The 22,346-nt window shown below is 40.7% G+C and overlaps 1 protein-coding gene across 4 annotated transcripts in view; it reads left to right on the top strand.

Annotated features, from left to right (window-relative positions):
- The window catches only part of MTFR1 (mitochondrial fission regulator 1), a 40,656-nt gene that overhangs the window by 7,737 nt on the left and 10,573 nt on the right, over positions 1–22,346 (top strand). For 3 of the 4 annotated variants that reach the window (XM_019548640.1, XM_019548633.1, XM_019548649.1), the window contains exons 2-4: positions 4,911–5,055; positions 8,115–8,213; positions 15,029–15,147. In XM_019548640.1, the coding sequence (XP_019404185.1) occupies positions 4,990–5,055; positions 8,115–8,213; positions 15,029–15,147 (284 nt within the window). In that variant the 5' untranslated portion in view covers positions 4,911–4,989. Of the gene's footprint in view, positions 1–4,910; positions 5,056–8,114; positions 8,214–11,126; positions 11,166–15,028; positions 15,148–22,346 lie in introns of those variants that run through there. The other variant, XM_019548654.1, reaches the window with a different exon arrangement.

The raw sequence follows: 22,346 nt of genomic DNA on the forward strand, positions 1-22,346 counted from the left end.
GTCATTTAACCCCAGTACTCTTTCCTGCCATGGCAGGGGGTCAGACTCAGTGATCTGCTCAGGTCCCTTCCGACCCTAGAAATTATGAAACTGTGAATTACAGGCCCCCCCTTGCCCATGCATTCCTGCTCATAGGTTTTGGAGTCCTCAGTGCTACATCTTACTGTAGCAGTATCTTCATACTTGGATCTATTATGGTGCTGCTGCTAAGGAAAGCAGGAAAATGGTGAAATTGGTCCTTGTCACTTTATTTGCAAGTAATAACCTAGAGAGGAGTACAGTCACTTGTACAGGTGCTGTGAATACCAGCAGTCTCTGTACCTTTTTGTTTATACGCTTAATTAGAAATCTTTTACATTTATGATCATGCAGTTTGTCTGCATGTGACTTGAGTACAGCCACTGGTGGCTCAAAACAGGTGGCTTGAATACAGTGGACTTTTCATGTGTAGAGCATTACTTCTGTTGCTTAGGCACTTGATGCAGGTTTTGTTTGAAAAAGGTCTGGTATCTAGGAACTGTCCTTCTTAGGATCACCCTGATACACATGTATGCATTAAATATTGAATGCATCTATACCCTTGTTAGAAAAGAGAATCATGTTTATATCTTAAATAACTTTTGTTCTTTAGGAAAACCTTTTGGTGCATCTTAAAGTGCACTTTGAAATGAGGTGGTGTAATGAAGAAATGCTTAATTTGTGTTGCTCAAATTTGGTATCTCTACAGAGTATGGAGAGAGAGCAGCTAGGTGTTTTCATTCTTGCTGTACAGCAGTTTCACTGAGAATGCAATCTTTACATCCTTAGCATATAAGATGATTGTGAAAGAGGAGTGATTTATGAAGAAAGATATGATACAGTGCAGTGGAATCTGGGTAAAGCAAATATCTTTTTAAGGTGTCCATGATAATGCAGGAAAACTAATGGAGTTCATAAAAGTATCAAGGTGAAATACTTTCCATGTACTGTACTTTTCTTTCAGGGAGCGTCTTACTGGGAGGCTATAAAAACAAGACTTTTTTTTTTTTTGGTACCAGTGCAATGTTTTGGGTGGTATTCTACAATAGGAAACAACAGACCTGGGAGTGGGAACAAGACCTTCGTCAGCATGGAAATAAGAGTAGTATGAAATTGATGCCCTCCACCCTAACGTATCTTGTTAAATGTCTAGAGGAGTAGTTTCCAAACTGGGTTGCAGCCCAAAATGGGCTCACAACATTAGTGGTTGGGGTTGCAAGATTTCTGCGCCCACAGCAAGGCACAGGGCTGCAATAGGGCTGGACCAGCTCCAGGCAGGAGCCACCTCCACAGCTCAGCCGGTGGGACCCAGCACAGGAGAGAGTGCCGCACCATCGTGGCCACCAAGATGTGGTACAACAGTGGTGGCATGGAGTTGTGCCCCCACTGCTGCTGGGCAGGCAGGGGGCACCTCAGCTTGGGGGTCATGGTGGTGAAGCACTTGCTCCTGCACCAGGTCCTGCTCGCTGGGCCATAGAGCCCCTGGGAGGAAGGCAGCAGGGCAGGAAGCTCCAAGTTCACAGCAGGCAGCCTACTTCCTTACCACCCTGCCCACTCCCCCAACATGCTTTGCTCCAGCCATGCTGCCCACAGGGGAGGTGGAGACAGAGCCAGGCTCCACACTTCACTCTGGCTGCAGCAGCTGCCACCTCCCACAAATGGGGTGGGGGAGAGGGGATGACACAAGGGGCTGCAGACCCTAGCTCTGGGCACCTGGGGGTGTGTGGGGAGGGGGGCTTCAGGATGGGAGGGGGAGGCAGTGGTAGGGCCAGGAGGCTTAATTACACTAATGTAGGCTCAAAAGACCCTTGAGATCACTTGTTACAGGTTGCCAGCCCCCGGATTAAGTCACAGGCTGGAGTAACCTGGCTTCAGTCAAAGCAGGTCAAGTGGCTTTGGTGGCAAACCAGCAACAGGGGGGCTTTGGTGCCTGCCCTAGGACCAGGCAAGGGGCCAGGCAGCTGGGAGCTGTGGTTGGACTGCCATCGCTTGCCTCAGACCCCTGCTCTCTGGCTGCAATAGCGCAGGTATAGCTTCTAGCCAGTGGAGAGCTGAGCCAGGGCTGAGCAGCTGGAAGCTGCATCTTCTCTGCTGCTGCTTCTCCCCAATCCCCACTCCTAGCTGTGGCGCAGCTCCCTACTAGCTAGAGGCTGTGCCCACATTTCAGCCAGGGAGCAGGCACAGCTTCCATTTGCCTTGACTTAATCCATTTCCCTGTTCTGAGATAGGATTGATCTAGGTAAATTTAGGTCCTAATTGGCTAGGGAAATATCTGTCCTTTAAAAAAACACTCCAACAAAAGATGTTGCACCAGTAGGTAGGTGACCTGTTCTCAGAGCGAGCCCTTGGGGTGGTGTGGGGTGGGGTGGGGGGTGAATTAGGGTGACTGCCCTGGAACCCATGCTTTGGGGGTCCCCACAGCCACGGCTCCACATGGCTGCCATGCAGCTGCTGCTGCCTCCCCCTGGCTGTTATGCCCTGGGCCCCACACACCCTAGGGTTGGCTCTGCCTGTTCTGATCTATACTTGTATCTAACAATCCTTATAACTACAAAAGTGGGGGTTTTACCCAATTATGTACCCTCTAAACCTTCCTGTGATTTTTAAGTCAATTTCTTCTCATCCTATTCCCAAGGTGCAGGGAGAACAATTGATCATAATCTTCTTTATAACATTTTTTGTCATACTTAGAGACTTGCATATCCCCCATCATTAATCTCTCTTTCATTAAACTAATCCACTTCTTTCAGTCTTTCCTTCTAGGTCCTATTTTTGTTGTTCTCTTCTGAACTCTCCAATTTGACTGCATCTTTCTTAGCATGATCCCAAAGCAGGGTTTGGTACGTATACAACCCATGGCTAGTGAGGCTTTGGCTAGAATAGACTAAGTGCCTCCCATGTCTTAATTATATTCATATTAATACATTCCAGAATGAGATCTGCCTTTTGCAGTAGTGGTATACTGACTCTTATGCACTTTGTGCCCAACTCTACTCCCATCTGCCAGATGCTTTTGTGCAGTACTCCTGCCTGGCTAGTTATTCCCCATTCTTGTTTTTGTACGTTTGATTTATTTTTCCTAATGTAGCAGCTTGTATTTCACTGAATTTGTTGACTTTGGACCACTTTTTCAGTTTGTCAGGGTCACTTTGTATTTTGATTCTGTCCTCCAAAGTGCCTGCAACCCCTTTCAGCTAGATATTATCTTCAAACCATAGAAGTCTCCTATTCTGTTCTAATCCTCTTCTATTCAAGTTGTTAATAAAAATATATATGTCTGACAGAGAACCAATTCTTATTACTCCTAGAATACAGGTTTTCAACATGGCTTACCCCCACCTAATAGTGACTTCTATTCTGTTATTTCCATTAGGAAATACTTTTCTGGAGCTTTTGTCGCAGCCCCCTTCACACACCGTTTCGAAGCTCTTCTCACAGTATTGGCGGACTGGTGTTCTAATCTCTTGCAAAATGTATACATTTCATATACAAGTTGTTGTTTGTAGAAGTTACTGAACCAAACCTTGGCCCAGGACATTATCTTGCAGTACTCCGCTTGAGATGTCCTTCCAGTTTGATAGAGAACCTTTGCTACTTATTCCTAGAGTACAGTTTTGCAGCTGCGTTTACCTCCACTTAATGGTAATATATATAATACAAGCTGCTTTTTGTGATGGTGAAAAACTTGGTTAAATGAAAATTTTAAATCTTACATAAATATTTGTAGAGCTTAGCTCTCCTATGCTGTTCCACATAGAGTATGTTACTACCAAGAAATTCTAGGCAGTTGAAAAATATGTTTTAATAGGATCACTGACGCTTCTACTTTCTCTACTGTTTATAGGTATTTTCATGGCACGTCTTTTTTTCCTCTATGAATCTACATCTCTTCCCGTCTCCTTACTTAACCACATTTCCTGTGTATTTTTTCTTGCTATTATTTAGAGATGTTAACTTAACTTTTCTGAATGGTTACTAAGTAAATTTTAAGGTTTTGGCAAAAGGAAATCATAATTCTGTAGTTTATACTGCTAAATTGCTGCTATTCATACTGCTTTGATGAATTTTTGTCTTCAAAAAAAACAAGTGGAAGTTATGCCAAACAGAAGCCTAAATGCACAATAGCCGCTCGTTATCCTGGTGTTGGCACAAACACTCCAAAGGTCCAGTTAGGTTATACTTTACTCATCATCCTCTGGGAAGCAAATACAACATGCAGAGTTATTTCTTTCTAATAGGACTTTCATGCTTTCTTTTAATAGGACTTTGGAGTATTGCTTACCACAGGACAGAGTGAACTTGAAATCTAGTCAACCTCAAATTAATTTTAAAAGTATTTTCAGGTCTGACACCTGGGCTTCACTAAGTCTGCTGTCTTATAGCTTGGTAATCACTTCACCTGTTTTGTGGCAATGTTCTATATTGAGAAAAGCTAAGCTGACTCTAAATGAGTATCCAATAAGAAAATGGGGTGGATTTACTTTCTGAATTTTAGTTACAGTAACATTAGTGTTAATAATAGTAATAATAACAGGAAATGATTTAGGAGTGTGACTTAAATTTTTGGTATTCTAATTGCATTTCATTCTGCCAGGTTTTGCATAATGCCCTTTGCTCAATTAACTGATGGTTAGACAATTGTTTGTGATTCTTCTGCTTATGCTAAAGCTATTCTGTCATAGAGTTATTACCACGTTCTGCAGTAATTCCAGTACCTAAAAGATATGATGATATATTATATATAACCTAGAACTTCAGATATCCCCAAGCCACTTTACCTATAGTGGGAATACTGAAAACAGCTATTGTTATTAGAGAGCTGGCTTCTAGAGACTGTAATTTGTCTAAATGTCAGAGCACCTTTTAAGAATGTTTTTCAATTCCCATTTCAGGGGGGAGTATGGAACCTCAGCAGCCTTGTAGATTTGGAAGGTTTAAATACAAGTTTGCAAAGACTTTTTGCCATTCCAGATGATCTACTGGATTAAACACTTCATTAGGATGGCTTTACAACAAGTCGGACTGAATATGGACTCGGTAAGTGTTTCAGATGTACTTATTTTTTCAAGAATTCAAATATACAGCTATCAAAATACATAGCTTGCACTGTCATCTTCAAGGAGAGGGTATGCAGTTTTTTTGCATGTATGTTTTTTTTTTTTTCTTTTTAACATTATGTAGTGCTTGCTGATCGGGTTCTTGAATTGTTAGTCAGAGAATTGTGAAACTTAATGTTTTGAGGATCATATATTAGGATCTAGATGCATTTAAAGTAGAAAGCTGTTTCTGTCTGGCTTTAAAATAACAGAAGGTATAATTCATAATATAACATTGCTATTCACCGCAAGTTTGGTCCTCCACCCCCCAAACGCATATATAATCAATAGTTTCAAAGATGAGGCTAACTTCCAAGTATTCTTACTCTGTTTATAACTTCCAAAGTGCCATATAACTGATGTTATCTTAATTGCTTTGTCTTTATTACTCTTGCTGAAGGACGTACTATGACTGCATTCTCCACTGGGAAACAGAAAGGAGCATGTATATCTTACTGCTTGGGGTCAGAACTATGTAGCTCTTTCTTTCACTGCTTCAGCAAAATCAGCTGATCAAAACAGTGTCCAGAAACCACTTTTTTGTTGTCACTGCTGTGAAGACACTCTAAGCAAAAACAATAAGTGAGATGCAGTCATCTTTTGAGATCCATGTACATTCCTTCTCCTTAATATTAAACCATTGGAGGTGGTGGAGGAAGGAGCCTTACAATTAATATTGTATATAACCCATGTAGAGACTACTGTAGTACTGATGATCCTGCTTCTGGTAGCTCTCATAGAAGAGCTGGCCATTTTTTATTATTTAAACAATTTAATAATAAGGTTTATTTTAAAAATCCCAATAAGCTACTAAATCATGGAAGATACAAGTTCTTAAAACAATTAAGCAAAGATGCACATTCAAAGAGATCCAGGACCACCTAGTCTCATGCATTTTCACCAGTTTGAAACATATGGGATTGTCAACTAACAGAATTGATGGTTGCTGTCTTCATAGCCCCTTTTTTTTTCCCCTTATCGTGAGAAAAAAACCAACAGATTCAATCCCTTGGGATTAGTGTATGCTCATGGCTTCCTGCTCCCTCTCCCCCTTTCCCTCTGCACCACACCCCAATAAGGCTTGTGGTTAATACAGTTCAGTTTGAAATGACTGACTTTAATGGGAGTTGTTAAACATGTCAGCTTTAGCTAGTTTCCTTCCCCACCTTTACATTATATCCAGGTATGTAATCTGAGACCATAAGAGTACAGGATTTGTTTGGCACAGTTCATATATAGGGATTTAGTACAATGTATACTATTGTACTAGACACACACATTGCATTTTCACAATTACAAAAAAATCATGGAGCCAAGAAAAAAAGTTTTAAAGATTCATCTTGTCCAAATCTACATTCAAGACCCTGAACTAATATAAAGGCCCATACCTTAAATTAGAGTTCTGTTATATTTTTGTACATAATGAATTAATAGCAATTGTGGTGGGTTTTAGTACTGTATGTGTATCAAAATGTCAACAGACTTTGACATGCTGAAAGCCTACTAATTATATTTCAGTGTTCATCAAAGTTGTTAGTCTGTCATGTCTTCCAAATGAAGACTATGCCTGCATTTGTGTACAATCGTAGCTTTCTTTTCTGGGTGATCTTCTAGAAGAGTTTTGAGATTGCTTAATACTGCATATTCCCATGAGTGAAAAGTCTGATTGGTAGGCTTAAATTTGTATCTGCCAGCATAGACAATAGCCATATTTAAAAATAACTTAAGCCCTTCCTGTAATTGGCTGCATTACTCATGGGTTCTTCTCCTGCCTTCAGAGATGAGCTGTTGTTTTTTTCTGAAACTTTTATTTTCTGTTCTTATTCATTTTCCAAATACCTTCTTGGGATCAGAGGCCCACCTCACTTCCTGTTAAAAGCAATAGTATATAATGGAGCAAATTTTCAGAGCCAGCAGTAGAGAAGATAACCTAATGGTAGCTGGTCTGTATTCTGTGAGTTGTATAGTAGAATTTAAAGTATCTCTGCTCCATTTGTTTGTTTATTTGCAAAACCCTGCTTGTAGCCCTAAATATTTTTAGTGTTAAAGTACTTAATAGTCTGCTTTTTTGAAATGTAGCATTTCAAAAGATCTGTTAATCTCTTATTCTACTTTAATAATACACCATTTCATAGTTGAATTCAACAAAGGTGCTTAAAACCAAGTCCTCTCAGCCAAGAAGGAAGAAGCCTGATTAGCCTGCACTAGATAAACAGGTGTGCTGGAATGCTATGCAGATTTTCTGTTTAATACATGCATGAGATTTGTCATGATTACAACAGTCCCTGTTCTCCTGTCCTCCTTCCTCCTCCCCCTCACTGGTACTTCACTTCTTAAGCCCTAAGGGAATTCCACAACTGCATGTTGTTATCTCTAAACTAGTCCATAGTAATTTATTTTCAGCAGTATACATTCTGCTATATAATATGTACATAGAGACGGTCCCTTCTGCCAAGAGAGCTTTCATTCTAAAAAGTAAGAGAATCACTAGAAAATGCCAAATCAGAACAACTTAGTAGAATTTTTCATGATTAAATTCTTTTTTGTGAGCGTTTCAGAGGAGCCATTAACAGTCTTTCTCTACTTCAGCTTATAGATGCATGAGATTTTGTCTTTCTAGAAATACAGGTAATACTATGCCGAGTCTTCCTTTGTCATGTCTTAAGATCTGCTGCTTAGACTGTAAGCTCCTTAGGGCAGAGATTATCTTGGACTTGAACAGCAGCGAATATGGTACAAGTACTTAAAGCCAATTGTGTGTTGATCCAAGTAGGTAAAATCATGTTTTTCACAGTACAGTGTAGATGACCAGTATAAACTGCAGTGCTTATCATGTCTTCCCTGCTGGAGAGGAATGTGCATTGTTCACATGCATGTGTTTAAGCATTAGAAAGTACCAAAAGAGCAAATGATCGTAATTTTATCAGCTTTATAAGTACTGTAATAATAATTGCTGTGTACATCAATAAATAAAAGTAATAATTACTTTTTTTCCCCCAGGTGCTTTGGTCAGGCAAGCCTTATGGTTCATCTCGAAGTATTGTAAGGAAAATTGGTACTAACCTCTCTCTCATCCAGTGTCCACGAGTGCAATTTCAGGTAGGCTTTTTCTGTAGCTTAAAAATACATTTTTATTTACTTATTTTTCTACAGATTTTAGGTTGTTGTTAATCTAACTAAGAGATTCTGTCCTGAGCGCCTCAAATAAGCAGAAGAATCTTGCTCATGGTTAAGTTAGTTTATGTCTCCCCATCACCTATGCAGATAGTTTCAAAGCTTAAGACTCTACTTTTAAGCTTCTGCTCTGATACTCCATTGACACAATATTGTTGTTGCTTACAGTATGCCTTCCAATAAACTTTATATCACCTGTAACAGTGTTGCTTATAAAATGATGCTGTTCAATTCTTACAAAGTTAGTTCAGAACATCCCTCTTCTAATACGTGGTATAGCTTTACAAGTGCTTTTTTTCGCAGTGCCAGCTCCAGTCTGTGCTGGCACAGCTTCATTAAACATTGCTCCTACAGTGTATGTTTGCTTACTGCAAAAGTGGGATGCATCAGCCATGACATCTCGGGATGAAATAGTCAAGTTTATAATCTCTTGTATGTGTTTGCAGCCCTGGAAAGCCAGGGTATTTTGGGGGGATACCTTTTACTGGACCAGTTCTCAAACTGGGGGAGATGTTTGACAAGTGTTAGGGTACAAGGTCCCTTTCCTCACTCAGGTCCTTTACCACTTTGGGCAGTGGTGCCCAAACTTTTACGAAGTGGGCCCAGTTCAGGGTGGCCATGGCAGGGCTCTGATTTAGCCTCAAGGCCAGTCTAGCCATGTGGCCTTGGAAAGTTGGCAGTAGGGGGAGGGGTAGCCATATTGCTCCCCTGCCACCAGATTTCCCAACCTGTGGGGGAACCCTGTGGACCAGGAGTTAAGCACCCCTGGTCTTGGGTGTTTACCACAGTTGCTGTATTTCTTTGACCTATGACTCCTTTTTTAAAAAACAAACGGCTGGTGGCTTGAATTTGAGTTAAGGTAAAAAGTTCTTGTGTACTATAAAGGTGTCTTTATATAATGTTTCTTAAATTGAGAGTCAGAACATTTGGGTGTGCCTTATTTGAAGAACTACAGTAGTGCTTCCTTTTATATGGCAACTCCTGTGACCAAAAGTGAGAGAGAGGATAAATGTTCAATTGCAGTCAAACCAATATTTAATCAATTCAGATATACAGCTGTTTTCATAGACAACCTAGGCTTACAAGTGTGAGGCATGAAAGGACAAACAGTGGTGTTCCAAATAAATGAGACTTACTAGTAAATAAATAAATGTTGTTTATACGCATGACTGGGAAACAAATGCATATTTATGCACATGATAGAAATTTTCCGAGAGGGTAAGTAGTAAACAAGATAATGTGACTTCGCTGTTTGTTCTTTTTAAGTAAGACTTGACCTGTGTAGGTGACAGAAGAATGTATCAAATTCTTTATAGCTCTTTGTGCACTTCTAATGTGAACAGACTGCAAATAGTAGGAGTGGTGGTAATGATACAAGGAGGAGGAAACAACCACCTCTTGTTTGGTGTAACAGCAAGTCTTTCTGGAACAGATGGGAAAGCATGGAAACTGCTACAAGGACTTTCTTAAACTCTGTACAGCAAAGAAAATTTCAGACCCCAAATTTCTATTTCAATTCTTGAGTGTTAGAAGCAGAATGGATGAATATATAATACAGATATATAACTTTTGTCTGGGTGGTGAAGTAGGCGAGTCTGGGTATGACGTGTTGAGGAATAGTGTCTTTTTAAAGGTGAGGTAGCATCTACAACTGTAGACCTTCTGATGTAAAAAACAAAACAAAAAAAAAACCCCAAAAATCATTTTGGACTTGTACAAAATACATAAACACAACAAAAAATCAAAATGTTTGTAGGCCAGAGGAAGAAATCCAGATTCTAGCTAGAGTCTGTAAAATCTCTACTTTGTTGTCTGATAACCCTTTAAAGCTGCAGACTGGATTAATCAAGTTTGGGTCAGAGGCAAGTGGACTCAACTGCCACTAGTGCTTTTTTGCACAATGTCTTGGGGAGAACACCTGCAGCCAGCATTTTTCCCTGTGGTGGCACTGAGAGAGCAACTGCTACTGGAAGTGCTGTGTCTGCAGGCTTAGTTAAATAGCTTTGTGGCCAGATAGGACCTGTGGGCCATAGGTTGCTGACTCCTGCTCTACTTTGATTATAAATGGAAAAAGCCTGGCCAGCACCGTCAAAAGTCTGTGGCGCAAGGTGGTAGCGTGCAGAAATGTACCCTATTTCTTTACATGCACTGAAGGATACATAGCCCCATTATGGTATGAGTAAAAGTTCTCTAGCTATTTCACAATGGGAAGGGAAGCTTTTCCATGGGAGCACAGGGCTGCTGTGGTGATATATCACTACAGGATCAAAAGGTACAAGTTAGGTGAGCCACCTTAAATTTGACCCTTAATGAAATGGGGTTAAAGTTTTGTTGGGCTTTCCTATAGGTGGCAGAAAACTTCATGGTCTTGTATACTTGGAAAGGGCACTAAAATGTTTGTAAGATTCCTAACTTGACTTTCCTGATGCTGAAATAAAAGAAATCAGTATCTAAATCTGAACTTACTAGCATTACTAATGAAGTATATAGCGTTTAAACATTTTAGAGGAAAAATTTTCAGGAGCAGTGTCACTGAACTGCTTTAGTGTGTACTTTGAGTGTCCTGGGCAGTAGAAGCTGAAATTAACTTTAAAATAATAATTAGGATTCTTCAGTCAGCATTTGTTAACAGCTTTAAGGATTTAATGGTTTAGTTTATGCAAGCATTTTGTCATTGTCTAATGTATAAAGCATTAGAAGTCAGAAGCTTCAGCATTACTATGCCTTTAACTCAGACGATGAAATTCTAAATGTACAATTAAGTATTGTTTTCTCTTATGTTATTGCACCTTTGACACTTCCTCTAGTTCTCTCTCTCCCTTTTTTCCCTTTCCTGCTGGCTTTAGCTATAGTATGAAAGGACCATGCACTGAACCTGTAAGTCATTTTACTTTAAGAAGAAGAAATTTACTTGCTTAAGCCATAAGTGCATGCATATGTGATTTGTGTGTCTAATTCCAACTAAAAGCCATAAACCATATTTTCTACAGGTCCTTATTTCATTATCAACTTTTGATAAGAGTATGGAGATATTCAGGAAGTATCTCAGTTACTTTCATATTCATATGACTCATCATATAACAAACCTTCATTCTGCCAGTCTAAAATAAGACTGACATCTAGCTCCCATGAATCAGTATCTTAAGCTATTGTAGTAGTGTTTTCTCTATTGTTGGTCTCTTGCCATAGTGAACATTTGAAATCCATTGGTAGATATGCACTTGACTTTTGCTTTGTAAAGCATTCGTTATCATTCATAAAGATATAGTGTAACTATTTAATGCATGTATTGCGTGTAACTTAGAATTGCTTTTCATAAGCTTGCTGTACAAAGAGAAGTACATGTTTTGAATGTGCAGGGTATTAAATGCATTGGAGGTGAAAGCCATCTCAATCTATTCCAATTTCTTGAGTTAACGTGAGGAAATAGTTCAGTCCTGTTCAATCCTCTCTCTCTTCTGTGCAGTAGTGATTCCTACATAAACTAATTGCCACCTTTTTTTTGGTATCAAACAAGTGTCCGCTAGAGAATTAGGTTGTGGTCATCACATGCTTTTGACTTGCACAGTACTCATCTGAATAGAATGTAGTGCAAATAATTTGACAAATATGGCAGTGGATGCAAATTTACCTTGCTTCAAAAAATGATTCTCTATATGTCTTCTAGTAGGCCAAGTGATTGTCTGGAAAAAGTATTGTTCTGAACTTCAGAAAAAAAAAATAGGATGATCTTTCTGTATCCTTCCCCTAGATCTTGAGAAAAAGCAAAGATAATAACATCTTGCTCTGACAATATGCAGGGCAGGACAGGATGCTTAGTCACTCCTGTGAGGATTCCTGGAGCAGTGGTAAAGAATGGAGACTTGACAGATATGGGCTTGTAGCCTGTAACCTGAGATGGGCTGAGCCTGCGAAAGACTGGGGAGCCAAAGACCATACCTGGGTCTTTACATTTTTGATGCTGTAGCACACTGCCCTCATTAGTTCCATTCCTGCTTTTTGGAGTGTCCTGAAGAGGTTGCAGGGAGCTTGGAACTTTTGTGGGCTAATTTGTTATGGCTCATACAGAGAGGCTGCATGTCGGGTACAATTCCAACGCTGCCAGTCTTGGAGAACATGAAAGGTTATTTAAAAGTGCAGACAACAAGCTTTAAGATTCTTGTAGGCTGACCAGCCTCTCAAAATCTTCAGTTTTAAATTTGCATGGAAAAAAAGGGCCTTGGTTGATTTTTGTATCTTTATTTTACCCCAACTTGAAATCTTAATCTCTCTTGTTACTAACTACAGAGAGGCTATTTTAAGAAGGCCTCACCTTCTTTAAGAAGGCATACACCAAATCCTATACATAGAATCTGTTTATGTACAATTATTCTTTAATTTTAAAAAGGGAGGCAGAGGATGGGGGGAAGCAGAGGGGAACAAGTACAATAAAAACTCAATATACCAACAGAACTTGCTTTGGTATACATGGGCTTTTGTTCTCAATCCCCATTAATTACAGCGTAGTATTTAAAAAGCCTGGCATAATAATTGTTCTGTTAGAATTTTGTCTTTATAACACAGGTCTTAGTACAAGCAAGTAATCCCATTATTAAGCCGTTATTGTTCCTTCCATGATGATGGTTCTTAATATGTCCATTACCATCAAGACAATCAGTTCGCACCAGGAAGTTAAGTGGCTAGATTTTAATTATGGCATTCTGTTAGTTACTCCTAAAGTGAATAGACTTAATACGGCATGAAGACTTTTTGAACCTGGTAATCAAAAGAAACTTCAATGAACAGAACAGTAATGTTTTGTAACATGCAAAGTAAGATTCTTTACACTGTTTTTTGGAGAGAAGCAGCCTTTGTCAAGGCATTAAGCCCAGACTGTTAACTGTGAAAAGTGGTACCACCTGTGCTGTTGTTGTCTTTATCTGAAAAAAACAAAAACAAAACTATTTTCAAATGCACCACTGGTGCCAGCACCCACCCTTGGGAGCTATGACAAAAGTACACAGAAGACAACTGACTTCCATTGTCCCTTAGTTTCTAAAGCTGTTTCTGCACAATTTTGGAAAAGGAATGGTAAACACAGTGAGAATTCATGCAGTATTTATCCCCAACCTATGCTAAGGATAGTGGTTTGTATTATGGCTGAACCTAAATGCCTCTGCTGGGATCAAGGCCCCTCTGTGTTGTGTACAGATAACATATATTACCTAAAACAACCAATTCTTGTCATTTCAAGACCCAAAAACTTAGTGTAACAAACTATGGGAGGAAAGAGATTATGTTGATGGGGAAAACATTACTAAACACAGTTTAATGTGATGAATTATTTAAAATGCTTTAAAAATGTCCCATGAATCTATTTTTTTTATTTGGAGCCCTGAAATACTACCGTAGTAGTATTGAAACTGTGATTTTATTGTGCTAGACACTATATAAATAGATGGACTAGCATAAAAAAAATGCCCACAGCCTCACTTGCACTGTAGCTTCTGCTGATGATACCAATGGCAGAGCTGCAGTGTAGTTAAATAACAGTTATGAAATGTAGTAGAAAGAACATAGCCAAATATACTTTTTAAAGCATTAATGGTATTTTTTCCAGCTTGTTTTGGCACTTGTATATTTTTCAGTGCTGGTATGGCAGGAACAGTTTCTGGAAAACACTTGTAGCAGTTCAGTTTCCTAAGGTGAGACCAAAGTGATTTCCTGTCCAAAAAATAGAAACTCACGTTCAAATTACTGGTCTTGTCTGACTGGTGGAAACTACCTCTTCCAGTAGCCAAAACTATTCTTATCTGTCCAGTTAAACCAACTGAAAGAAATTTAAAATAAAACATAAGAATAGTTCCAGCCTTTGCTTATCTCTGATTCCATACAGGTTTAAAACTGGTCCTGTTGTATTACTTAAAAATGGTCTGAACTTGTCTACACTGGGAAAATACTAAAAAAGGCCCTTAAGGTGAGCAAAAAGTGAATTCCCTTATTGCGATGTCCTGTGCCTTGCCTCTTTTCGAGATGCACAGACTTGTTACTGTTGAACAAGAAAGTATTCTGCATTTTTTGCAGAGGGCATCTAAACAGTCATTCATGTCCTGCTGCACTTGTCAAAGTTGCACATGACCCTCCAGGAGACTGCAGGGAAGGAGGAAATACTGTCGTACTCTTACACTTCACTTTCAAAATGACTTATTAATCTTGATCACAAGATGATAATCACTAGTACTTCCTAGTTAACTACTGACAAAAATGAATAGATAAAATCACATGTTAAAATCACATATTTTAACTCCTTACTAATAAGGACTCTATAGACTTATGCTTTTGCCTGCCTGTGTCAGTGAAGTACTCTTTATATTGCTTGTCTCATGAAATAACTTTCAGTGGCTTTTTAATGCTGTGTAATTTTGTATTATACCTCTTAAATAATTGCCCATGAACCATTCATAGAAAAAAATAATCTCTGTGGAGTACATGATATATTGGAAACAAAGGGATCAGATCCACAGTCCACTGAGTCCATGGAAAGACATGCTTTGATCCAGAAGGCTTTAGACCAGGTCCAGTGCCAAACCTGAGGAGCCTTGGTACATTTGTGCATGTAGTGTTCATAGTTATATACAGTCTTAATGTTAAGGTTTGTGTAGTGTACTTGTTAAAATAAATGTGTAAATGAATTGGAAAAGTTTCCAAGAAAAAAACAAGTTCTGGGCTTTCAAAATGTAATTTTGTCTTTAAATTTCTAGCTCAGTTCTCATGCTACAGAAGAAAATCATCCTCACCAGCTCAGAGAAGATTCAGTGGCCACTTTTGCAGATGTGAGATGGGTTGTTCAAGAAGAAGGTGAAGTCTCTACAAAACTCAGGTGTGTTCCTCAAGTCAGTATAAAAATAGGCTCCCTTTGAATCATAGCATCTCGTTCTAGTGAAGTTATCTAGCGTATTTAACTGAATTCTCTTGTGAATAGTGTAGGGAACTAGGAGAGAAGAAATAGAAGGCAGGTTAACAGGATGATGAATAGAAATGGGACTTGGGTCTACAGAAGGAGATTAATGCTGTTTTTCACTAGAAAAATTTAGTGTTGTAAACACCTAGAACATTATCCCTGCAGTGATACAGAATCACTTCCAACACTGTCATAATTTAACTTCCTTTAAGCAGAGTTTGCCACTTTGGGGCCATGCATTGGACAACTGCATGCTAAAGACAGGCAAGGTTCTTTGAGTAGATGATATAGCTTCTATTAAGACCAACTACGTAGTTGGGAGAGAGGTTCTTGGCAAGCTTTCGGGTGCCATCACCCTTTTTCAGGCACAGGGAGTCTCTGCTGTTCTGAAACTCCGAGGAATGAGAGAAGCTAAAAGCGTGTCAGGATGTCAGTGAAACTGCCTGGAGAAGGGTGATGGCACCTGAAAGACTGCACAGAACCTTGCCTGCCTGTGATCTTGGCTACAACCGAAACCTGAGCATGGTAAAGAAGCACTACTATTTCAGCTGTGGTATTGGTGGTTCTGACAATACAACAATATTTAACCATGTCTCTGGTCTCTCTGGTTAAGGCTGTGCACTTCAGAGCAGAAACCTATAAAAACCAAAGGTTTGCTTTTAGTACTTAATTTTTAAAGGCACAGAATTAGGCAGGGCAGTGAATGGGAAATAATTATACACACAGTATTTCTCTGCAGGAAGTTTTCTGTGTTGTAGAGCTTGCAGAGATCCTGTCCTGCTAGTTCAGCTACAGTGGCACAGCTTTTAGCTCAGAAGGCGTAGACTAAATAAGAAATGTGTAAGGTTGGTGCAGACAAGGCTTCCAGTTCCCTTAAGTAGCCACCTCTAATTCTTGGTAGAGTGGATGACAGAGATTGTTAGCTTTGTTCTCTGGAGAACACTACCGCTGCTGTTTTTGAAAGCATGACATAAATTAGTGGTGACCTAAATACCCTCCAATATAACTTGCTACAGTAAAGCGTTGCATAACAGGAATGTGTCTGAAATCCAATCCACCGTTAATCTTGTTAACTGAAAATAGACAGGGAGAAATCAGCAACTTGTGGAGCGATAACCCCAGTAAATGCATTCAACACAAGGAATTGGCTTGTATTTTTGCTGGCCCGAGAATGTTCTTTTTGAGTTATATGGTCCAAAAGGGGGAGAGTAGTTTGCTGCTGCTGCTTAAAGAATCACCTGTCAAATTGCTGCAAGACTTGTGTTAATAGCTCTATGGAAGGGAACTTGCTAAGAAACAGCCTGGAAACATGTGGCCTCAAACTCAAAGACCAATGTTATGAAGGCAACAATGGTTATTAATTGGCAAAACAAATTTCGGATCCTGTCTCTTTCTCTGTACAAAACATTGTTTTAATTGTACTTGCGGCAGTAGAAACTTTTCCAAACACTCAGTGAGGACAATCTTTCATTCAAGAGGCTTGTATAAATAAGACATTCATTAACAATAATATTAATATGCTATAAAAGGAAAATAAGTGCACAAGGGAGTATTTTTGTATGTAAAAACACTTTTTCAAAGGATGAGATCTCATTTTGACAGTGTAGAAAGCTGATTTATTGACATCTATGCAGCAAGTAAACTACAAATCATTTTTCCCCCTATACACTGTTAAAGCAATAGAATTGCATTTCAGGCATGGTCTTCTACAGTGGTAAATTCCAAATGTGCTGTGTACATTCGAATAAATTTGATGTGCATCAAAACAACTATAGTTTTGAATCATATCCCCTTCAGAGTAGTATTTAAATAATGACTTGCTTAAACAATGGATTCACATAAATTTAAGACTTCCAGCCATAGCTCTACTCCAGGGGTAAGCAACGTTTTTTGGCCGGAGTGCCAAAAAACACCACAATGCCTACCTCGGAAGGTGCTGGAGTGCCGGCATGGCAGAAAAACAAAATGAGGGCAAGGGGTACATGGCAGGATGCCTTGCTTGTGCCCCTGCCCCCCAGCCTGGGCTCTGTGGCTGCCAACAGCTACCCCAGCTCTGGACTGGGGTTGCTGGACTGGAGCTGCTGGACCCTGGGCTGCTCCCAGCGGGGCTCCCAGCATCCCAGCTGCCTGCTGGGAGCAGCCCAGGGTCCCGGCGGGTAGCAGCTCCCCGGAGCTGGGGCTGGCTGCAGTGGGGAGGCTCCAAACAGCTGCACCGGGCTCTGGCATCAGCTCAGACCAGTGCATGCAGGCACGCCTCAGAGCAGGCGGTGGGGAAGGGGCCTGTGGCAGCACAGCCCTGGTTTCTCACCTGCTCCCAGCATGGAGGTGATGAGCCCAGCGCAGTTTGGAGCCAGCCCGGGCTCTAGGCAACTGCAGCAAGCAGAGTGCAAACAGTTCTGCTGGGCTGCACGACTCTGGCATCAGCTCCATGCTGGTGGTGACTGCACACGCACCTCAGGGCGGGCTGCGCTGCCCCACTGTCCACTCCAAGGTGCACACGCAGTCATTGCCAGCATTAATTTTTTTGTTGTTGTTGTTCCAAGAACCATGGAAAAATTTTGCATTTTCTCTTGGGGAAAATACAGCTGAATTTTAATATCATTGTTAAAACTGTAAGCAAATGTCTGAGTCCATAAAGTAACAATCATCCTCTCATGGTTAACAGCAGAGTCTGGATGGTGCAAGTGACTCAGAATAGGATTTAGAACATATTGTTTTTAGGGGATCTGCCTTCACTTTGTTAGCTGGTAACCCAGCTCCTGTCCACACAAAATTTACCTTGAGCAAAGGTGTGGGGGGTGGGGGTGGAGAGGAGGGACAGAATGGTTTTAAGGTTTTATGCTGCTGAAACTAGATCAGCTGGTCTTAATCTAGCCACTGTTCTGCTAATCGTATAGTACATTGAAGTGCATGAATAGGGACCTACCAAATCATGGGCCCTGACGTCCAATTACATAGCTGTAACACTGCCAGGGCCCCCAGTTTCACAGCTGTATCTTGACTAGGGCTGCCATTTCGAAGGTGGAGCAAAGCAGGTCCCCTATGCCTCTGACTGGCTGAGGGGTGCTGCAATTTCAACCCCTCTGGCATTGATTGAAAGCCCTGGCTGGAGCTGTCTGGTTTGTTAATTCAGTAATTATCACCCTCTTCAAGGGGTGGAGGGTGATAAGTAATTACTGAGTAAACAAACAATTGTTTAAGAGTAAACAGTTCCCTTACCCAATTGAAGTGTATAGCTAGCTAACTGGCTAAAATAAAGCCACAGAAACAATGAATTTGCTCTGCTCTGGCTGTCATCCTCGTCCCCCTCCACCCCTTCTAGAGAGGGACAGTCTGCCCCTTTCTTTTCTTTGCTCCCTTCCACCTCTTCCTGGCCTTCTAGGAGACAGCACAGAGATGGTTTGGCACGCAGCATGCATTGCACACTGACCTCTGTGCTACGTGCAGCACTTATAGGCTGGAGCTGGAGCTGGCGCTGCACTACATGCAGTGGACGAGTCAGGGACAGTGCATGTTTCATGTGGCTTGTGGGGTTGGTCCAGAGACCCAATCATGCAGTTTCACGGGCTGGTTCCAGTGTTTGGATCATAAGTTTGTGCTCAAAGCAGTTGCTGGTGCTGTAATTTGGTGCCCTCCATTACTAACTTGTACCCTTTTAGAGCCATTCTGCAGGTGAGTTTTTAAAAAGGTGCTATCTTTAACCAGAATTCTTGTTCCAATGTTTGCTTAAGCAGTATTATAGTATCCTGAGAAACCTGAAGAGTTTTAGTTTCAGGTGGACTTATCTTGTTCAGCTAAAATGGTAGTTTACTTCATTCTTGCAATTATCTTAACTCTGTAATTAGCAGGAGTTGAGCTGCTACTAAGCAATATATTGGAACCTTGGTATTCAGCTTTTTCTGTGCATCTGATCACCTTAGAGCCAAACTTTTTAAAATGCAGCATTTGTACATAATCTGAATTTCTTTGGCATGTTTAAGGGAAGGAAGCCACTGTTAGAGCAATTGTATGTTTTGTTTGTTTGTTGGTTTCCTTGTCATGTATCAAGAGAAGAAAGATTTCTGGAATCTTTTCATGTACAAAGGTTTCTTGTCTAGTTTTATTATGTTACAATATTTGCCTATGCAATGAGTTCCTATTCTCATCTTATTTAAACAGGTCAGGTGACACTAAGTTTCTCCACCAAGCTTGATACTTTGCAGAAGTTATTAAAATATGTCTGAATCCTATCCATAAAACTGCCCAACGTAGGTGGATGGTAGATGTTGTAGAACAAGGAAGTTAGCTTTTCCTTTTTGAAGCAAATTAACTGCAAATGAATGTTTGTACTGATGGGAAGGGGGTGGAATCTGAAAAAGAAATAGCAATGATGGGGCAAGTTTTAGAAAGCTTCATGGCAACAAAGAATAAATGTGCAAATCAAAGAGGAGACTACATGGGGCATTCAGAGATTTATTTTTAAAACTGGAAAAGTTAGTCCCACTAATAAATTCCCGATCGCTTGGGGAGGCAGCTTCCAACTCACAGGGCACATCTACGTGAGACATTTACAGTTGATTAATTAGTTGCGCAGTAAACGTCTCAGCATCTATGTGTACTTGCCTATGGGGCTGCAGTAAACTAATTTACTCAGCAGCAGAATAGTATTTGTAAATCCAAGTACTATCTTGCTGTAGAGTTTAAAAAAAAAAAAAGACACCACAGCATTGCTCATGTAGATACTGCCCTGGCTGGCTCGGGTGTGTAAGTTCTCCAGTATGAGGGTTGCTTGCCAGCTAGCCCTGCACTGAAGCTCCCTTCTGCCCCAGCCAGCCTCTCCACAGCACAGTGAGATAGGGGAACAGCTCCAGGCTGACCCCTTGGGGCCCCTGCCAGCTGGGGCTGGTCTAGGCCAGCTCCACAAGTCACACATGAATAAACTTTAGAGCTGATTGATCTGGAGTTGATTGCTTCCAGGCACATGTTCAAATAGCGCACCTGAGAGCAATTAACTCCAGAGCAGTAAGCTCCAGTATTTTACTTGTGCGCAATAATAGCATGTATAAATGCACTCACTGGGTCCAACTGATATCCCTTGATTCACTGTACATTGATTTATTCTATCTCCTAGCTCTCTCGTTTGACCTTCTGAACTGCTGAAACAACCGATTGCCTTACCTGCAGGTTTCATGCAGCACGCCAGGGCAGTAACACTGGGCTGCAAGTGATGCAAAGGAAGACTTGTTTAAATTCCACTAGAAATCTTCATAATAATCAAAAGACTTAATGAATGAAAAGATATGTTTTACCAAACCTAAACATTTGGTCTACTTTGACTACCACATACTTTAGAAGAGTGTTTAGTAAGGGTATGTGAAATGGGTTGTATTCGACTTGGATTTGGCCCAAATTGGGGATGATGATTCGATTTGTTGATTCGGATCACTGTCCCGATTTTGATTCAGCCAAATCCAAATCTGAAGATTCAGTGCCGATTCAGAGAATTAGCGATTCGGCCATAGACACAGCTTGAAATATTGTTTCTACATACCTCGAGGTACCAGGCACAGCTCTTGATCACTGTGATGGTGGGACAGATGGAGCATCCTACAGGAGTGTAGGGGGTCCTCCACATGCTTGGTGGCAAACCAGGAAGTGGATTGGAAGTACTTCTGGGTCCCCTGGGGAGTGTGCTGGGGGGCCCCCTAGTGCTCCCCCGGCTTGGTGATCGGCCATCGGGGGACCCCGGGTGCCGCCCCAGACCCAGGAGGCACTAGTCACCGAGCTGGGGCGCGGGGGAGGCACAGGGGTCCCCCGTGCGCTGTGTGGCGGACCCAGAAGTGGACTGGAAGTGCGCCTGGTCCACTTCCGGGTCTGCAGCCGAGCACGCTGGGGACCCCCTCACACTCCTGTTGGATGCTCCATCTACCCCACCAGATCAGCATTCACAAGCCGCCTGGTACCTGAGATATGTAGAAAAAACATTTAAAGCTGTGTCTATGTCCAAATTGTCAAATCTTTCTGAATCTCTCCAAATTGATTCAAAGGGTTTCAATTCAATTTGGAGAGATTAAAGGGTCTCTTGGCTCAATTCGGTGGCTGAATCTCTGAATTGAAATCAATTCTCCGCTGAATTGAATCAGCAGCCAAAGTTTTGCACAGCCCTAATGTTCAGTATTTGGTTGAGCAAATCTGCATACTAATCATTTAAGATTAAGTCCCTTCTGACATTGTCCCTGAATTCTGTCTTGGTTTAAATTTATGATCTTTTGTTCATAGGATTATACTAACAGTACAGAGCATTCAGACTTTGATCCTTATCGCATGTAAAGCCAGCATTCCATAACAACCAGTAAAGGTGCTGACAGACGTAGAGGAAAAAAAACTTGCTTTACTGGAAACAGCGCTGTATTTCTTTGACCCAGCTCTGCAGCATCTGTATAGATCTGGTGCTTCAGTGGGAATTTTTTGGCACTTTTGTCTAAAACCAATTCAATCAGCTATTAGATAAAAGCACCAGAATGTCCTACAGACGCACCTGATCTGTACAGACATTAGAAGAGCTGGGTGCAACTAACATGATGTCTCTTCTGGGCATGTGCTAGGCGCAGCACAGGAATGCTGAGCTTAAAGTAAAGTGTTCAACAAGGATAGGCTCTACCAATGTGTATGTGGCTTTTTCTTAAACCTAAAACAAGTGCCTTTCAGGAACTTATTTAGCATGTTTTGTTAAATGTGATATTATCAGTAGTCCTTGCTCACACGGGCATTCATTACACTGATTAGGATCACTAGAGTAAATAAGGGATTGTGGGATTAGAGCCCCGTAAACAATTTTCAACAGATAGTAATTCCCAGATAAAACACTTAAAACTGCAGTTAAGGTATGTAAATATACTTATATAAATAAATGTTGATGTTTGTCCCTTCTCATAAAATACCTTGTACAACATCTGTATTATAAAAAATTGCATTGGGAAATCAGGAAATTTTAAGATAATGTTCCTTTCCCTATTTTCCCTATGTTTTGGTATTGATTTTTGGATTTATGGCTGTAGTTAACCAAAGATAAAAGCTTAAGTAGCTTGGTCAAGCAAGCCATATGGCCATTAGGTAAAAACTAGTCGACTGGTTACCTC

The sequence above is a fragment of the Crocodylus porosus genome, unplaced genomic scaffold (genome assembly GCF_001723895.1).
Source record: "Crocodylus porosus isolate Cpor-Errol unplaced genomic scaffold, CroPor_comp1, whole genome shotgun sequence".
Taxonomy (NCBI): Eukaryota; Metazoa; Chordata; order Crocodylia; family Crocodylidae; genus Crocodylus; species Crocodylus porosus.